Source organism: Polyodon spathula, chromosome 8 (genome assembly GCF_017654505.1).
Source record: "Polyodon spathula isolate WHYD16114869_AA chromosome 8, ASM1765450v1, whole genome shotgun sequence".
Classification (NCBI taxonomy): domain Eukaryota; kingdom Metazoa; phylum Chordata; class Actinopteri; order Acipenseriformes; family Polyodontidae; genus Polyodon; species Polyodon spathula.
Window position 1 is genome coordinate 31807488 of NC_054541.1, and position 19378 is coordinate 31826865.

Here is a 19378-nt window from a genome sequence, read left to right on the forward strand (position 1 = left end):
ATATATATATATATATAATATAAACCCCTTTAGGCATGCCCCCAGGCACAACTGACATAGAGCACTAGGTTGCCAAATTTTTAAGGTATTCAACATTTGATCTGATATGCTGTTCAAGGACAATATGGTAACCTTTGAAGTCTCTCATCAAAACTTAAACTACAAATTAAGAGTTTGGGGGTCATCTTTTTTTTTTTTTTTTTTTTGGAATCTGCAATTATTTTTCTCCCCAATTTGAAATGTCCAATTATTTTTACTTCAACCCGGCTCACCACTGCCACCCCCACACTGACTCGGGAGGGTGATGAAGACGGACAACACACCCTCCAAAACGTGTGTCATCAGCCGTCCACCTCTTTTCATTTTGTAGGCCTGCCATGCAGCCACCTCAGGGCTACAGCGTCAGAGGACCACGCAGCTCTGGGTAGCTTACAGGCAGGCCCGTAGGCACCCGGCCAGTCTACAGGAGTCGTTGGTGTGTGGTGAGCCGAGGACACCCTGGCGGACCTAGTCCCTCCCCACCTGGGCTGCAGTCGGCCAGTTGTGTGCTGCCCCCTGGGAACTCTCAGCAGTGGAATAGCCTGGACCCGAACTAGCGACCTCCAGGTTATAGGGCGTATCCTGCACTCCACACGTGTGGTATCCCACTTGCAGCTTGTTCACAATACTGCCGCTAGAATTCTGACTAAAACCATGAAAAGTGAACGTAATACCCCGGTTTTGGTCTCTTTACACTGGCTCCCTGTGCAGTACAGAATTGATTTTAAGATTTCGATGTTAACTTACAAGGCCCTGAATGGATTAGCAGCTAGTTATTTGCTGCTGGTTATTCCTAGGGTCAACAAAAGCAACACGGGAGGCAGAGCTTTTTCCTGTACAGCTCCGAAATAATGGAATGCTCTGCCTTTGTTTGTCAGAGAAGCTGGGACCATTACAGTTTTCAAGTCAAGGCCCAAAACGCACTTTTATAAAATGGCTTTCTTAATGGGTTTTAATGTAACTTTAAAATTGCTGCTTTTGTATTATGTTATTTAAATATGTTATTTAAATGGTCTGATTTATAGCAGTTGTATGTGTGACATGCTATACAAATGTATTGTGGTTTGTTCTTTTTTTCCCACTATGTACTGTACAGTGTACTTTGCAATACTTTTGTATAAAAAGCACTATGTAAATGCAATAAATAAATAAACTTTAGTTTAGCTATCCGTTATAAGTGATTATAAACAATAGCAAAAAAAAAAAAAAAAAAAAAAAAACAATGGCAACAGGAGTTTACTTAAATCGTGGTAAATTTACGTATTTTTCATGGGTAGGTTGCAGAAAAAAATTTGGATTTCACAGACATTTCGCAGACCTGTTTAAATATTAAATAAACCTAAGCAGACAGTATTTCAGAACACTATAAAGACGAAAATAGTGGTACTTCCTTCCTTACTAAAACAGCGTGCTGTCATTTGTTAAAGGCAAGCATGCAGCATCCCCCTGTAGTTGACTTGCCCATACATTGAGACTGCACGTTCTGCATCCACTGAATTGGTTGGAAGTTAAGGCAAAGCTTTGCCAAGTTATACAGATGTGGAAATCAATACAAAACAGCCCCAAAACTTATTTACCCAAGGGCATCTGGCATACTTTAATAAAGGTGATCAATGGTGGCTTGTCACTATAGGGAGCTTAGGCACGGCCTTACCATTAATTTGTCCAGTTATTATTTTTTTTCCTAAACGAATACAATGAAACTGCTCTGAATTAATATCACCTTTCAAAACACCCGACCTCCGCAGCTCCGCTAGCGCTATTCGCTGCCCTGGACTGGGGGCTATCAGGGGCAAGGCTGAGAGCGTTGTAACTCCCTTGAGAAGTCACATTTCTGGAAGCGAGCAGCAGAGGAGTTATAGTGCTAACGATCACCTGTGGGGGGTTATTTCTTCAATTTGTTTGAGCCGTTATAGCCTTAGGCTGTGTCTACACTAAAGTCTGTTTGTGACTGAGAATTAGGTCGAGCCCGCCAAAAAACAAAATCTGTCAAGAAATATCGTTGTGCGCTGTCATTTGTAAGGATAACTGCTGATACAGATGTTTCATATCCTCATACTTTGAATGAAATATGAGTGTGAATTTTGAATGACAAATACTCTCTCCATCTAAACATATTTGCTGGCATAACAAATGCACAAAAATGCGCACTCATGCATGCACGTTTTTGTGCGTGTGCTCACTCTGTTCCAAGTGCTTTACCAATGAAAAAAGTCACCAGCCACCACTGAAGGCGATGTATGCAGCAGGTTCGTTGTCATGTTATTTGTCCCATCCAATCATTTATTTTATTATTACCGAGTCAAAACATAGAGAATGTGGCTATTTGGGTCCAAAATTCCAACAGGGTAAAAGTAAGCAGCAGGTTGAGGTGAGGTGGCTGTGCTAGATCGTTTTAGTACCGATTTAACAGGCAGACAGGAATATTTTTGTCTGGGCTGACTTTCCAGTTTGGTTTCTGAAAGCTGTTTATTTTACGTTCTGTTCAGCAGCCGCTGTAGTAGCCTTGTTTAATGTGTGATTCTGAAGCTAAATAGCGATCAATCATATTTTCTCCAAAGACACATTAAGATACGCAAAACAATTACCTCAGTCTGCATGTATAGTTTCTTTGGGAAATATCTTGAAACGATCATCAGCTGAAATATACTTTGGTTCTTTTGTCACCCATTTCTATTTTTACCTCCAATGCTGAAAACTAGATTTTTAGCCACCTAAAACAAAAAATGCAGCACCAACTTTTGCCCCACCCCCTACTGCACAGTACAGGTCACAGAAAAGCAGTAAAGACGCATTGATAGGCTGATTAAAACGTTGTCATTTGAATAGTAAACAACAACGTTAACAGCTTTGGAGAATTTTTTTTGTAAATGTTATTTGTGGACGTTTTTTGTTTGTTTGTTTTTTGCTTAAGTGCAATGCACACAGGACAGCGAAGGAATAAAAAAGGGCTCTCTACAGAAGGAAGATACATAGTTTGCGTCGCTTGCGTTGCGCAGTAGTTCATTTAAATCATCGCGATTTAGGTAGACACCTACTTATAACTGACACCTAAACTAAAGTGTTACCAACAATATTAGACAATTATTAATAACAACAGTGTTTAGCAAGACAACAGTAAGTTTATATGAACTTTTACAGTATAAATGTGCCCTTTTTTGTTATAAACTGTTACACTGAACAGCCTATACATTCATAAATCGTTGTTCTTTTAAACCCAGAATCTAAACCAAGCAAACTAGGCATTCAGTGTAAGATGTATAATGCAAGGTAAATTCTAAATTCATTTAAATGTTAGATTGATATGTTCGGATATTGCACATTATGATTTTCAATTAACCTCAATCTTCTAAAATTAAGCTCCAACTAGAGCATTAAACCTATTGAACTGTTCAATAATTATACAGTACAGAGATAAAAGAAGATGAATTTAAGTGGCAAACATGGTCAGGAATGGAAAAGCAACAGACGAGGTATCATTTCTCAGTCTCTGCATTATGCTCACCACATGAGAGGTCTAAATGAACTGGCTAATGTGACAGCTATCAATAGTACGACAGCTCGTACTTTCTGTACAGATATATTTTGGTTAACACCTTCTTACAGGACATGGCCTCAAAAGACCAAATATAGATTGATCTATACAAATGCATCTTCTGACGCCTTGAAACCCTGTGGGTTTGTCAAAAGGCAAGCCTTAGTGATTGCTTTTCCTAATACTGCGCTTTTTGGTATGTAAGAAATGTGATTTGATCAGCACTGTATAGACGGTAAAAAGTCTTGCAGTGTCCATATGGGATATTCATTTCTTTTAAAGTGTATAGCAGCATAAATCTATCTGCGATCAACATGGAATTGACCTTTTCTTACAAAAGTGGCTTTGCCCTTCTTTGTCCCCTTTTAATTCCGATGTAGGCCATTTTATGTTCACTACCAGAAATGTACAAAAAACAAGGAAATTCTTAAGAAAATGACAGAAAGACTTACAGATTAAACCCAGTAATAGAGACAGGAAAACTCAAAATTGATCTGGGAAGCATGATGTTAACATTTTCAGTCACATTTAGAAACGTTACCCGAGATCACATTGATCCATGTCATATCCAACTTTCAACTATTATTGTAGACGGAGGACTTATTTAATCCAAGCTGAAGGACTCACGGTCTCGTGTCTTGAAAAGATAGACAAACTAATTCATCTCACTTGCCATTCCATTGTCAAAGCAATAGTCACATTCATGTGACAGTTTTCAGCAAGGTGGATGCAGCACAAGAAATGCTTGGCAGAATATTGACATAGCTTAATAAGATTTCAGGTATCAGAACATTTCTGGAAAAGCTCATTCTACAAGCCATATTTGTTAAGAAGACAGATTTATACAACCAGCTCTGCCATGCACATTCTGAAGATCAATGACTTCAGAAAAATCTCATCAAAAACAGATACATTTTCATTACCAATTACAAAAGTTATTACCTTCAGTAAGATATGAACTCAGGTCAGTGACATCTTTCAATAACAAATGCATTTTGTTTGTTTTATTTTTCACATAAAACAAATCTAATAGCCAAAGGAATCCTAAAATCACCACTCATCAAACTTGATATTTTGTTGTGGAACATTGTTGTTTAAAAACAATAATATTTCAAAATAACATAATTGCATTGCTGTAGTATGGACTAATGTGTATATCCACTTGAATTGTGCAGTATCCTATCAGGTAGTTAGATGACTATACAATTACAAAATGCATGCTGTTTAGTGTCAGATATGCCTCCTTCCTGTAGTCCCTGAAAACCCTTATAAAACGGTACAGCACAGTGAAGTTATTTTCAGAATAGCAATGGAAACAGAAAACGCTGATTTGTCTGTCTAAATTCCGGCTTGTGTAATTTGCTTTCTCTGAAAGCTGGGAGCTACTGTTGATTTAAAAACAGAAACATTATTACAGTACATTTAAGAGCACAAGTTTAAACAGGGCCTGTGTTTTAGGGTACACACGTCATATGCCTACAAACAAAAAAGCAAACAAACAAACAAAAGCTGACATGGTCAACAAGTTAATGTGGAACTTGAACTGGAGTCACATCTCATCTAATCTAACTCTCACACGTCTGTGTATTTTACAGTGCTGGCTGTGGGTTTGCTCGATGTTCAGAGACTGCTTAGCTGTTCAGTTTGCCTGTAGTAGCACTGGTCACAACACTACACAGAACTAGTTCTTCTCGCCATTAATTAATGACTAACGATTCTTCTTGTGGCATTAACTGACAGTGGTTTATAACTACCAAGAATGACTGGTTTCTCAAGGATTATTACTTAGTGCATCACCATAATGCCATCTTTTTTTTTTTTTTTTTTTATCTTTCTCCAGCTATATAAGATAATAATCAAAAACCTAAATAAAAAAATCTAATCATAATAAAGCAAAGACTTACTTAGTTGAGACATGGGTACATCTGTGTGTAGGTTCCCACCTTTGAAATTGTGTTTTTGTGCCAGTGTTGGGGCAACAGGTTTATAAGACTGGCCTGTAGCTCGACACATTGCCTGCACCCAAAAGTTTCGGTCTTGGTCATCATCACTGGCAAAAATCACTGTATCCCCTTCTTTCACTGCATTGAAAAATGCTCGACCACCTGTAAGACCTTCAGAATTGAAAAGTTAACTTTTTAAGTATACCAAAGAAAAAAGAAAGTCTTATTGAGAGAGAAGTATTTTTATGTCAAAGTGTTCCTTCTGCCCATTACTGCCCCATTGTTGAGAACAAAATATTTTTTTAATTATGGCATATTTTCATCTGTACAGTGAATTAATGGAACAAGGAAATAATTTAACATTTTCACTCCTTTAATATTATTATCACTACATATAGGGGTTTTAGGTTCCATGGACTGCAAGTCAAATTTTCTTTTGAATGTAATTAAAATATATAACAATGATGATACGGGTACCTGGTTGGGGGTCTGTATAATCAACAGTATATCCTTCCAACTGCATTAGATCCTGAGGTTCAGATTTCTTCTCTCTGTAACTGCACATGGCAAACGTGTACTGGCTAACCTGAACAAACAGCAGAAGAAAAAATCCACTGGGTTTACTGCTTCTGGTATCCCTTACACCACAACTTTATAATATTATGGACATATATATATATATATATCTATTATAGAATATGTATATATATATATATATATATATATATATATATATATATACTGTATTACTTCAATTTGGCACCGCCCTCGTATTGACGCTGCGATCATATATCAGCTTTATAATAGAGGCCACCCTCGAATAAACGCCACTATCAATAAAGAAACATTAACCTATTTTTTTCTCCCCGTACTGAACAAAAACACACACAATAAGCAAATAAACGCGCAACACAGACTATGCACATGTAATGCCCCCAAAGAGACGGCAGCCTCATCTAGCACGTAAATTACAAACTAATGCACACACACATAGTAACCACATTTTATTTTATGATAGTACAGTTCTGAAAGAAAATCCAAGATAAACTACGTACAGAACAGCAGTCCTTCTGATGTTCTTATAGGTAGTTTTTTTGTTTTGTTTTTAGTTCAACTGTAATTCCCATAATCAATCCCGCACAAATAAAAACAACGTGCTTATTATCTATGAGAAGATTTAGTTTCGGTTTCTCTTGCAGAGAAATTATAAACAAACAATTTACAGTGAGAAAAAAATAACCGAGTACGATATACTATAGTTTTTACAGAAATCAAACTGATATTCTGAGGTAATTTTTGGTGCAGAAAAAACATCTACGTCACACTCTTGGATTTAATTTCCACACCAGCATTGTCCCGCCCCTTAACAACCAATACACACTCCTGATTCGCTGGTAAAGTACTCCCCTGACCTTCCAACTTCCACCTAATAGGCTCTCGGTGACTGTCACCGATAAATGTACTGTAGTCAAAGTAAGTTAGCCACACGCTGCTACATACAGGTAGGCTACCGTATTACAGAAAATAAGAAACGGTGCTAGTTCTAAAATGTCATAAATCATGTAATAAAATATTATCTTAATATTATTAATAAAGGCCTCCCTCTTTTAAGCGCCGCAGTCATTCATGAACTTCATTATGGTATATATATATATTATATATTACTATATATATATATATCTATATATATAATATATATATATATATATATATATATATATATATATAAATCATGGAATTGAATATAAACAATAACAAGTAGTTGTCATGCCATCAAACACCTATAAATACCTCCAATGTTTTGATTCAAACACATGCTCCCTTGAGAAAGATATGTACAACATATCAAAACGTTGGGCAGCTGGCTCTTTGAGCATATATATATATATATATATATATATATATATATATATATATATATATATATATATATATATATATATATAATTAAGACAAATAAAGAAATTACAGAAAGTAGCCAGGTGTCACATTTCCCTATGCAAAAGGGTCACATTCTTTACCTGAACAAGTACAAAATATCTCCTTTTCCAGCGCTTCCAAACCTTCTGACCAAGTGCATAAAGATACCTAACAGAAAACAAAATAATGAGATGTACAGATTACTTTATTTATATAGATGCATTACTGTGTGAATGTTTTTAATGGGTTTGTTGGCTTTTAATAATAAACATACATAATCAACAAGCCGCTACGTTTCAATGTGAATAAATGACGTGATGCAATACGGAAAATTCCTGAGAAAGAAGTAGTAATTGCGATATTTTAGATTGATAGTTTCTTACAATTACGACTATTTATTAGAAAGTTTTACATACTGACACTGTTGAATTAAAAGATTATTCCACTGTATGGTATATAATTTGTAATGCTTTATTCAAGTTTCCAAATTATCATTAAAGTTCCAATCTTATTTAATTTCCCAGAATATTAAACCATTCATGAGTAATCTGCTGTAAATGTTTTGTAGAATTTGATTTAGTTTTACTGTTTTTAGCTGTTTTTTTAGTGATACAGTTTTGAAGGATAACAATGATTGTTGCTTAATAGCAGTCAATCAGACTACAAATATTCCTGCATGAAATAATTGTAGTCCAATTACCCATCAGTAAAACATAAAGCAAGTGCTTAACAATAGCATGGGTCTTTAACAAGTATATATACAATGTACATTCACAAAACAAATACGGAAATTAATACTGGTTCCATTACAGCTTTTCCAGCTTGATCTGCTGTACTGTAGCTTCTTACAGTCTGAATGCCTGTTGATTTACTGTCGCTGCAAAATGATGGCATTATGTATTACTCAAATTCATTTCCTGAAGTAGAAGTGTCATGAAAAAAAAAAAAAAAATATATATATATATATATATATATATATATATATATATATATATATATATATATATATATTTTTAAACATCTTTAAATTGCAAAAATTTATATTCTGACATACAAGTAAACTGAAAAATGTTTGTATAGAAGTTATATCTGTAATATAGCATGATATCGTAAGCCTAGTCGGGACAAGAGTGATTTATTTGTTGTTGTTTTTTTATTATTATTTTCACAAGAACTGTAGTACCCAAAATGAATACAGTATCCTAGAACACTGATAAGGAATCTTTTTTTTTTTTTTTTTTTTGGAGAGTAATACCAGCATGAATTTGATAAGTAAACAATAGGCTCTACAGACCCTAATGAAGAGACAGCATTCTGGCTTTCCTCTTAATGCAAGCTGTTTATCTCAGCAATACCACTGGTGTTACGCAGGATTAAGTAACAAAGAAATTATCACCATTTACACAAATCCGGGAATTAACAGTGAAGCACTGCCTTATGTCACAAGGATTTGCAAATCACTATAAACACAGCGAGTTAATCCTGCAGTTTAAATCTGCACCGAAGTGTTATCTCAAATGGGGTGAGATTTCCATCAGATTAATACCTCAGTCATTATTAGGTTATGTAAACTAACACCATGGCTGCACCTGTCTCGGTTATGATACAGTATGCATTAGGGATGCACTAACACAATCATATGCTTTTACTGTCACCTTTTTAAGCTTAAAAAAAAAAAAAAAACATTTACATATTAACAAGTTTGGGATGAAGATGATCTGAAAACACTCTTATCCCAATGAATGAACAAAAGCTTAAATGTCAATAGCCCTATCTAGTTAAACATCCATCTCAACCCAAGCTACCATTTTCAGTACAAAGTACAAAAAAGTACTTTGTGTCACATATCATGCTGCACTATAAACATCCACTGCCAATAGAAAAGGCAGGCACATATCAGTGTGCATTCGAAGTTCAGTCTTATTTCACACTTAAATCAATGCTAATGAATACATGAAAAACAGAATTGTCTACTCATTAACAACTATTCACTGTTCTTAGGAGAAGAGGGGATGGGGGTTCTCAATGTTTTTCACAACTCCCTACACAACATCCTTCTTTACAATCTGAGGAATGAGGCAATCTACAACTTGAGCTAGAAATCATCTGCAAATCAAACAACAAGAAATATGCAAGGGGGGGGGGGGGGGGGGGGGGGGGGGGGGGGGGGGGGGGGGGGGGGGGGGGGGGGGGGGGGGGGGGGGAAACTTTTTCTTTTTTTTTTTTTTTTTTTTTACAGGGAGCACAGGGTTTCCTTAGAGAAAAACTATCAGTCAAGGTTGAATGAGCAATTAATGCAGTCTAAGAAATCTGGGCCATTCTGATCGAGTTTGGTTACCATATGGCAGAAGTAATCATCCACTTGTGAAAATGATTTTCAGTTCATTCTCAAACACCTTTCAGACACTCACAATCCCTTTTAACTGACAACAATACAGGCTATCTGTGGGCATCATAGTAATGGATGTGAAAACCAGTAGGACAGAATGTCCACAGGCACTTTTAGTCATCACTCGGCATTCTGTGCTTGCTGCATAAAATAAGTCTTCTTTTTATCCACAAGATAAAGCCATTTTTCCCTTAATTCAAAGATAAGAGATACATCCAAATTAACACAATATGGACAGGATCATCAACCCCTTACAATGCATCACTAAAATGTATATTCTTCTTGTTGTTTTTGTAATTTGTTTTGCTTCCATGATATTAAACCATTCCTTGCAAAAGGTGCACTGGGGACATTTACATGTACTCAAGTGTTTGTCTTTTATTTATTTTTATCTATTTACTTTTTTTATTTCAGAACCACATTGTGAGTTGTTGAGTACATTAGCTTTAAAATACAGTCGCTATTAAAATAATTTAAACAGGCAGGTCATTCCATATGAAATCAATCACCAAAAACCTCAACATCCTTTCATTTGTGATAAAAAAAAAAAAAAAAAAAAAAAAAAAAAAAAAAAAATTCCATGCATGTTTGGCTTTGAGAGAAGTGGTTACAGAGTACATTTTAAGTCTGAGTGACATCCCATTCATGAGATAGATCCCATCAAAGTTTTGGACTCCCTACCCAACTTTCCATGGTCATAACTTCCTCGACACAGAAAAGTAGATTCGGTGTTGTTTTAAAACACTCAGATTTCACTATCTTCTCATTCTATGGAAGGTTCTGTGAAGTGTAAGTTAAATAAAATCAAATTAGGTCAAATCACTTAACCTTGTGTTTTTGTCAGTTATCTACATTTCCTGCAAGTTTCATTTTGTGCCTGCCATTGGTTGAGGCACAGCACAGAGTTCAATGCAGAGTGTCAGGTGAATCTTATAAGTGAAACGGGAGGCTGAAATTAACTTCCTGCACACAAATGGACAATTTACTGTAGACAAGGGGGGTGTGCTGACATCAGTGGAGCCAACAACTGCCAAAGGAGATGGCCAAAGCAGCAAAAGACTTGACAGAGTGGCTACGGAAGGAAAAGGGAAACTTAAGCATAGGTGAGTGGGAAATTGTGTTGCATGCAGAAATATAATAACAGAGACCTGAAAATGAAATATTTACATTTGCACCACTTCTAACAATATGTTTTCTTTTCCAGGCACAGTGATTGATTGGATTTGAACAGTTGTAATTACAACTCCTGAAGAAGCATCACTTAAAATATCAAACATACGCTGACAGAAGTACCACTGGTGGGGACAAATTTAAACGTGCACAATTCGGTATAGATTTATATTTAATTCACCTGTATTTGTTTGTTTTAGCCAATTGTGTAAATAGGGCACCTTGGTTAATTCATTAATATATTAACAGCTGTTACAGCTGCACCACTTCACTGCAGCGTCAGTTTCACAGGAGAAGAGAGTATACTCGATTGTAATGAAATACTTTTGTTTACTTGCATTAGGTGTGTAATCACTTCACTTAGAAGATTCATCTGACATGAACAATCACCTCTGTGTTGTGCATCTACCAATGACAGGCACAAAATGAAACTTGCAGGAAATGTAGATAAGGGTCTAGGCTACAATCAAAAACTGACAAAAAGCCATCGTTACGTGATTTGACCTGGGTGACGTCAAAGGTCACTGATTCACAAAACCATTTTTATCTTCTATTACACATCAGTTTTGATTAATAGATAGTCCTATTTATGAGCTTTAAAATGACACCAGCACCAGCTTTCTATGTCAATTATGGAGGAAGTTATGACCATGTAAAGGTATGGTGGGTGTCCAAATCAGGTCAAGCTTTGATGACCTGTATCTCATGAATGGGAGGTCACTCAGGCCTACAGTTCAGTGTAACCATTTCCTCCAAAGACAATAAAATGCAAGAGTTTATCAAAATCAGAGGAGGTCAGGTGAAAAAAGGCCGTTTTCTGATTGATTTCATATGGAATGACCCAGGCCTCTTTAAAGACAACTAACTGTGCAAGTGAGCTCATAAAGTGATTTGAATACTACTGCTATTTAGAACCACAGCGCTTTACATCAAATGAATAGACCCCTCAAACTGCATTTAATATCAGATTAGAATATGAAGTTCTAAACAAGGTACCATATAAACATATTGTAATTCGAAATTTATAGCGTAACAGTTTAAAAATACATAACCAAATTTAAAAAAAACGTTGATTAAAGCTAAATGTTTGCCATGCAACTGTAAAAATTCTCTTAATTTTAAGTGTCAGTAATTTGAGATATGCATGTCGCTTCAGCTACATAACTATTTAATTAAGAGACATATAGTAACAGATTTACTGTAACATAGAAGTGCAAGCATTTCGGTGACAGCTTGGAAACCTTACCAACTACAGATGTCTCTATGAAACTGATTGCATGAATAACCTCTTCTGGTATAGTAGCAGAAAGAAAATGACAATTTAGTCGTAAGCAAAATTAGAATGACTGCTGTAGTTTAGCAGGCGGTTACAACAGTTGCAACAGTGCCCTCTTCTGGAAATCTTAAGTCACATACATACATTTTCCGACACGTATAATAAAAAAAGAACTATTATAAAACTGGCAAGAAACTAGTCACAACAATAACTTTACGGCTCCTTCCTGTTTCTTCATTTATACTAATCGCCTTTGCAAAGCACTGTACAAGAGCATATTGTTATATTAAATACATAACGGTTTTATACCGAATAGAGAAATAAATATATTTATTTAGCATACACGTTGATGAGTTATTTCCTGGGATTGGCCAGGGTACTAAATCAAAATAAAAAAAAAATAATTAAAAATCCAACAATTTAGCAAAGCGCTACTTAAGTACTGCATATCTAATTGCTAAAAACAAAATATTCTGTGCAATACTTTGCGTTTTCTACTAAACTAATAACTTAAATACGTTTTTTTAGTGTTTCGTGAAATAATTTTTCAATTTTATAGTGTCTTTAAATGTCTTTCACCAGAAATCTGTCAGACTTCCAATTAAGGAATATTATAAACGGTATTATTATTAGTGATAGCCTTCTTTATTTTGTTTATGACATTCCTTTTCTGTATTTAAAGGAATTTGTTGGAATAACCTATTCCAATTAATAGAAATATGTGTTATCATCTAGTAACATATAGACTCAATTAAGAGAGACATATTGCCAGTCAGTCTGTTTTTTCTTTCATTAAACCAGGTGGCTAGAAATCCCAAGTAGAAGGCGGGGGGGGGGGGGGGGGGGGGGGGGGGGGGAGGGGAGGGGGCAAGGCAAGTGTGCCCCCCCCCCTCCAAAACAACAACAACAAAAACAAAAATTACAGGGTTTTGCATGGGTCTAAATTCTGCATATCCTAAATATGTGCCTTAATAGGGACACAAAATTCCAAGTCAGTGTATAACCGTGTTCATTTTTTTATTATTATTTTAGGCATTGAGATTTAAAGAGCAAGTAAAAGTTTCTTATGTGTCTATGAAAAGTAATTACAAAGTAATGTATTTATATTTGAATTTTAAAACCACAAACTTGTGTTAGCACACAGTAAATTTTAAACTAAGTAAAGTATACATATTGAAGCAAATTTTTTGCAATAATTACACACAGTTGATTTTACGATTTTTAGAGGCACCTTTCTGTTGCATTTTCTGTAAACATTAAATCGACTTCTACAGTAAGTTTTATTACTTATTTTCTTTCCTTTAATATTTTTGTAATTCTGTTAACTGTTGCTTGATTAAAATCAATACAAATAACAATAAATAATGTATTGGCATTTACTTGAACAACGTAGCTTGAAAGTAAAAGTCCAGAACACACACACACACACACACGTTATAATATATATATATATATATATATATATATATATATATATATATATATATATATATATATATATATATATATTATAGGAATATGAATATGAATATGAATATGAAATGGAAAAATGGTGTAATGGCGTACACATTACACATACAAATCGTGTATTAACGTAGACTGTATACACTCTATTTCAAACTTTCAATGTAACACGGTTGTAGCTCAATTTTACCAGAATGTGTTGCCATGAGATGAAGAGATTCGTACTGTACATACATTTGAACATACATTTCCATTTGACTTGAGCTCTGATATTCTTCTAAAAATAACTAACTTAAGTACCGTGCCTATTTGAACATTGATACTACGTGCTTATGTGTATTTGTACGTGGGTGTTTGTGTGTGTGGGCGAACTTTTTTTTTTTATCTGCATTTTGTGTCTAAACTGTCAGTAATATTAGTTATCACAGTTTTACAGCAACTGATTATGCAGAAAAAGATCTGCTCGGTACATCTTGTAATTCATATAGTGATAATTTTCGTTTAATAAAGACTGAAATCAGCAAAGCAAAGCACTTAAAATTCATATTCATTCATTGCACAATGCGAATAGTTTCCTGAATTAATTGTATATGCTAGGTTTCAGGTCGGTCTTCTAAGTCAATGCATAAGACATTGTAAAATGCTATAACATATACTCACTGTATTTCGTACACTTTGAGTAAAAAGACGATCTTACACAGAAAACGTAGTTGTTTATTTTTAAATTTACAATGTCATAACTCTGCTCTACGGTTACTGATTCAGGACAGGTATATGAGTCTATAGTTCGGCCTTCGTTACCAACATCACTTGTAAGCTCGAAAGTGATTGGTCCATTCACGGTGTCCATGGAAACATAAGCCCAAAAACGAAATGCCCTCAGAGAAGGAATGTTTTACTCGACTTACAATTGTAATGCACTGTGGAAATTGCCGCTATTTTACTGTAACAAAATAAACATTTTAAATACTATTCATTGAAACATACGAGCACTATAAATTATTTATTTATTTATTTGTTTAATTAACTATTTTTGGCGGCTCATCGGGCAAAGTAGACGTCAATTTAGCCGGCCGCCGTCTGGAAATGAGAAGGCTCTGCTGTCATATGCTAAAAGCTGATACTATAAATATCTCGGCTAGAATGTTGAAACAATACAAACTACAGATTAATCTGTTCATGGATAATAACATAAAGAACTTAGATCAGAATAACATTAAAAAATCTGTCATTAAAGAAATTTCCCTTTGAATATACTGTATGTACAGTCTTGACTACAGTACTTAGGTTTTTCTCAATATGTTTCTTATATAATGGAATGAAATTCACTCAACAGAGAAAGAAGCAATTATTTGCCAATTAGTTACAGTTCTAATTTGTAATTCTTCCTTTTTCTTCACTTAAAACATTAATTACTTGAATGAACTCTTTAATTACTGTACGTATTCAGGAATTTAGGCATAATGCTACTGAAGTCTCCTCCAAAATCACAGACATCTGCAAACTCTTCCTCACCATTACCTCGCCTCCTTCCCTACCCATACCCTGTCCTCTGCTCATTCCCTCCCCATCAACCTCTGCAACCCCTACTACTCTACCCACCTTCTCGTCACCCCTCTCAGGCTCCGATCTCTGCTCCTTGTTCCAGAGCCATAAACCCAGCACATGTGCTCTGGACCCCCTCCCCACTCACCTCTTCCAGGCTGCTGCCCCTGCTCTACTCCCTTGTATTTCCTCTCTTCTCAACACCCCTCTGCCTCCAAATAAGCCTGCATCACCATATCTTAAAAAAAAAATCTTCCTGAATCTGTTATCCCTCCAGAACTACCGTCCTGTCTACCTCCTCCCACTCCTCTCTAAAATCCTTGAGGGAGCGGTACACCGCCAGATCACTGTTTTCCTGTCAGCATATTCTCTGCTCCAGTGGTTGACTGGTGGCCAACATTTTTGGGTGTTCACACCTCAGATGTAGATGACAGGGTGGGGTCTGTGGGGGTGGCGTCCAGGGCCGACCTCTGTGGTATACGCACTATCTAGTGAATCTGTTTCTTGCTGGAAGCAAAACTAAAAGTTTGCTCTGCGATGTCTTATTGTGTCAAACTTTTCAATTACTTTATTATTCAAGTCAGAATTGTCAGTCATCATGTCTTTTTCAATTGATAACATGGCTAAAGCATTTAATCATTCAGTTTTCATACTGTTTCTCAAGAAGATTTTTTTTTATCTGTTTCAGTGTTGAGAAGCACCTTTCTGCCTGTAGTCACTGGAGTGGTAATAACTATTTTCAGTAGTTTTGTAATCTCTGGAAATGTTTTGTCCAAGTTGTTATATAGCATCAGTTCAAGCATACTTAATGCATTTTCAGCACTTTTAAAATCTTTAGTTTCATACACTGTAAGTCAATGCATAAAGAGGTCTTTCCAAACATTGGATATGCTTGAACTGTTTCTTCTAGTATACTGTTTGGGAAAGCTACCTGATTCTCATCAAAACTGTCACTCTGCAGCAATTTTGCAGCAACAAGGTGCTTTCCGAAGGCAAACCATTCTTTGGCATGAGAGATTATGATCACACATTTTCAAGGCAGCAGTGTTACAATCTTATGTGGCATTTGGGCCTCCTCTTTTTCGCATTGGTGGCAGGTTCTCAGGAAGGCTGGATTCTAGTGTTCCAATAGATGCTCGTTTGTCCTGAATGCTTTCAACAAATTGAGTGACCACTGCATTAGCATCAACAGATGTGTTTTGAAGTTTCCCATAAAAAATACCCACTTTCAGCATTATCTTTTGGAACAAGTACAGAAACTCTCTGTCATTGAGGCTATGGCAAAACACATTTGCTTCTCTAACTCTGATGCTGTCAAAGTCTCCTGAATCGCTGATTGTTTGAAAACACTCCAGCAGATGTTCTTACTGATCAAACACTGTCCTCGCTGCTCGACTATGAAAATTCCACCTGGTTTGAGTAGTAGTTGGAAGTCTTTTCTTTACAACATCATCCAAAACAGCATTTTTCTTTGGAGAGCGAGAGAACAATGTTGAAAAACCAGAGAGGGTCTGAAAAAAAATTCTAGCCTTGCTTGCTGCTTGACTCATTATTAGATTTAGTTGATGGGCATAGCAATGGACATAATGTGCATTTGGATATTTGTCCCTTACAAGCTTCTGGACCCCACCAGTCTCGCCATGCATTACACTAGCTCCATCATAGCTCTGTGTAATTATTTTAGCCTTTTCACTTTCTTCTGTGAATATGGCATCTAGCTGTTGCATAATGCCAGTGGAAATAGCTTCAGCATGTTCATGTTTCAACTCAGTGAATCCAACAAAATGCTCAACAACACGTCCAGTTTTGGGAACAATGTACCAAAAAATTAGTACACTTTGGGAAATATTTGTAATCTCACTGGTTTCACCCACTTGAATAGCAACATAATCAGTCTGTTTCAGTTCTTTCACAATATTTTCCACAAACCTCTAACATGCAGCCTAGAAGTTCATTTTGAACAGTCTTTGAGGTGTCTTTAAAGACTGTGGCCATCTTCAAGTGTGTTTCCATGGCCTGGTCACTTCGAAACACAATCTACCAGTCCAAGAAACACACCAGGATTAGATGACGATGTTTCATCATGACCTCATAGGGCCAATTCAAAAGCTCCACAGAACTTTATGCACTCAATGATGTGTGTAAGTATGTGTTGGTTTTTAGACACTTCTTCATTGTGCTTCTTTATGGTGTTTCAGTAAGCACTGCTAAGTTGGACAGCAATATTCACTCCACCTAACATACCTAGATGCATTTCACATGTTTTATGAACTCTAGAAACCTCATGCTTCTTTGATTTGGAAGACAGATGTTGCAGGTCTGTAACTCCAGTTCTTGACCATGCTGCATCAGTGTCAACCCGAGCCTTAGCAAAAAGGAGATAAGGAAAGCAAAAACAGTGCACTGTGGCTTTCACTTGCACAACCCCATGGCCTTGGCTTATACCAGGACTTGTTAAATGTTCAAGTGTATGCTCGTCCTCTGTCACTGTTCACCTGCGCTAATTTTATGGGAGGTCTGCTGGGTCCCAACCTTTTGATTTGGAGTTTCTACACTTCCTCCATTCTACTGTATTGATATCTTCTTAGAATATTAAAACAATATATAAATTTTAAAAACAAACAAACAAACATGAAATGTACTCAAGTTTAAGGTGTCCATAAATCCAAATTCAGGAAAACGTATTATTATTAATAATAATAAGAAGAAGAATATTATTAAAATACTTATTGACTTAAAACTGATGATCCTAAACAGGTAGTGGTCAGTACTTGGTAAATTACCAACAAAACTGCCGAATGCAGCAAGAAGCACGTGCTTAAGAGCAGCAGCCTCGGGAGATTAGAATAGCAATATAGAAACAGCTTTAACGTGTTCTGTCGTTTTGTAAAGCAACACTCTGCAAGACGGAGACACAGAGTTTTTTGCACTCTCGGCCATCTCATGGATACCTTGCATCATCACAAACTCAATCTCTCAAAATCAGATCTCCTTTTCTTCCCCCTCTTCCTCCCCCACTGCTGATCTCTTTATCTTTATTCTGCTTGAATCTGCCACCCTCTCTCCTTCCTCTTCTACCAAGAACCTTGGTGTCATCCTTGACCCCTCCCTCTCCTACTCTCAGAACATCTGTACTCTGGTACACACACTACTGTCACTTCTTCCTCAGAAACATACGCAGAATTTGCCCCTTCTTCACCGACTACTCCACAAGGCTGATAATTCCCTGTACCGCCTTGACTACTGCAACTCCGTCCTGGCCGGCCTTCCTGCCTCTGCTACCCGTCCACTTCGTCAACTCGCCTTGCCTTCTCCCTTCCTCATTTCTCCCATGCGATACCACTCCTCCGATCTCTGCACTGGCTCCCTATCGCTTCTTGTATCCAATTCAAAACTCTTGTACTCTCCTTTCACTGTCTTGACCTTTCTGCTCCTTCCTATCGTCAGACTATCATTTCTCCCTACACCCACTCTCACCCCCTCTGCTCCTCCACCTCTGGCAGACTAGCTGCACCACCGCTCCGCTCCCCCGCCTCCAGAGCCCGCTCCTTCTCTACCCTTGCCCCTCAGTGGTGGAACGACCTACCCACGGATATCAGGACTGCTGAGTCCCTGATCACCTTCCAGCACCTCCTCCAAGACACAACTGCTCAGACAGCATCTGTAAACACTACAACTCTCAATCATACTGGACTATATGGCACCCACTTGTACCAGTACTTGTATCAGCTTGTACTTGCACTGAACTGCTCCATACCTTGCTGCATTCAACTACTGCCCCTAACTATAACTACTTACTATATCTTGTATTTGATTTTACTTATAGGTAACCACACTCACGTTTTTTTTAGTTTTTTTTTTTTTTAATTGCTCGTATTTGAAATCATTCTCATCCATTTATCATACTTACCATCTATTCTTACTGGATTTTACTCATATAAGCAAATATTTATTTAAGTTTTATCTGCTCTTAGTCAAACTTGTGCTTACTTATAATTTACTGTATTTTTTATTTTGCTCTTACTTGAATTTGATCTTATTGTATTTTCACAACTGCTCTCATCTGTATTATGATTTTCTGTAATGTGATATTTTAG

The 19378-nt window shown here is 36.5% G+C and overlaps 1 protein-coding gene across 1 annotated transcript in view; it reads right to left on the minus strand.

The window, feature by feature from the left end:
- Positions 1 to 19378, minus strand: part of cadps2 (Ca++-dependent secretion activator 2) — a 141000-nt gene that overhangs the window by 63493 nt on the left and 58129 nt on the right. The window contains exons 9-11 of the mRNA XM_041256302.1: positions 7539 to 7605; positions 5995 to 6103; positions 5479 to 5688 (exon numbers count right to left, since the gene is read on the minus strand). Coding sequence (XP_041112236.1) covers positions 5479 to 5688; positions 5995 to 6103; positions 7539 to 7605 — 386 coding nt within the window. The remainder of the gene's footprint in view (positions 1 to 5478; positions 5689 to 5994; positions 6104 to 7538; positions 7606 to 19378) is intronic.